Genomic DNA, 1,119 nt, shown 5'->3' on the forward strand with positions numbered 1-1,119 from the left:
ACGTCCCCTTGCCCTTGTTATGGTCCCCTCTTGTCCCTGGACCACCTGACCAGGAGACCGAGGGAGGACAGGTGGGGGAGGGGCGTTACATAGAGAGTCATTGATATTGAGTCGACTACTGTTGAGCGTCCCGGGGCTAAGGGGGCTGAGATTAGTAAAGGATGATAATTGACTGGGGGTGATGGGGGAGGAGGGAGGGGGAGTGGCCGGCTGTGACCTCTTGAGGTCGCTAGAAAGGTCACCTTCCCAAACGGGATTGATTCTTTTAGGACGTCGGTATTTGGAGGACATTGAGTTAGGAGTCTCTTTTTGAAACCTGCACATAAAGTAACAAAAACTCAAAATATTTTTAATAATAAAATACTTGATGTGGGAAGGTGTGGCAATAGGTGTGGTCTTTGGATCTTGACATATTGCTCGTTTAGCTTTGATTGTATTACTTCTGTCACACAATAAACCTAAAATAGATCGTGATACTAAAAATAGTAACACAATAATACTGCTGCACGCACTCTCAGGCCTGGAAACACGACCTCTTCTACTAGTAGCTTGTTTTCTCAATGAATCACCTTTTCACATTATTAAAAATTAAAATTAATAATTTAATTGGCTTACTTCTTTCTGGTACTTTAGTAGGTGGGGCAAAAGGTGTGGTTTTCAATCCTAAATTAGGCGTCATAAGAACATCAGTACTATCATTATCACAAGTATCACTAGTTCTTGAAATTGATGGAGTCATTGAAGTAGCAGCTTCTGATGAAGGACGAGATCTTTCAGAAATCGATACTACTTTATCATCATCATGATCACTAAACATGCTCTTAACTGCTTCTAATGATTCTGTAGAAACACTCACTCCCTTACCACTAGCAGTAGAAAAACCAATCACATGAGTGGGCGGAGGTTCTGAAGGAACCTCATCTGAGAAGAGTCTCCTAATAGTTCTCAAAGACTCATCACTAACACTCACTTCCTTTCCACTCCCTGTCGTAAAACCTAATCTATTAGTGGGCGGGGCTATTGCAGATGTATTTTCATCATCTGCAAAAATTCCTCTCACAGCTTCAAGTGATTTTTCTGATATAGCCACACCTTTACTACTGGCAGTAGTGAAACCAA

At 41.7% G+C, this 1,119-nt stretch overlaps 1 protein-coding gene across 1 annotated transcript in view; it reads right to left on the bottom strand.

The window, feature by feature from the left end:
• The window catches only part of LOC109590410 (breast cancer type 2 susceptibility protein homolog), a gene marked incomplete at its 5' end in the record, with an annotated part of 5,001 nt that extends 3,984 nt beyond the window's left edge, over positions 1–1,017 (bottom strand). The window contains 4 exons of the mRNA XM_020006336.1: positions 218–316; positions 365–458; positions 513–569; positions 616–1,017. Coding sequence (XP_019861895.1) covers positions 218–316; positions 365–458; positions 513–569; positions 616–1,017 — 652 coding nt within the window. The remainder of the gene's footprint in view (positions 1–217; positions 317–364; positions 459–512; positions 570–615) is intronic.
• Between the last annotated feature and the right edge of the window lie 102 nt (positions 1,018–1,119).

Source organism: Amphimedon queenslandica, unplaced genomic scaffold (assembly GCF_000090795.2).
Source record: "Amphimedon queenslandica unplaced genomic scaffold, v1.1 AMPQUscaffold_10061, whole genome shotgun sequence".
In the NCBI taxonomy this organism is placed as follows: Eukaryota; Metazoa; Porifera; class Demospongiae; order Haplosclerida; family Niphatidae; genus Amphimedon; species Amphimedon queenslandica.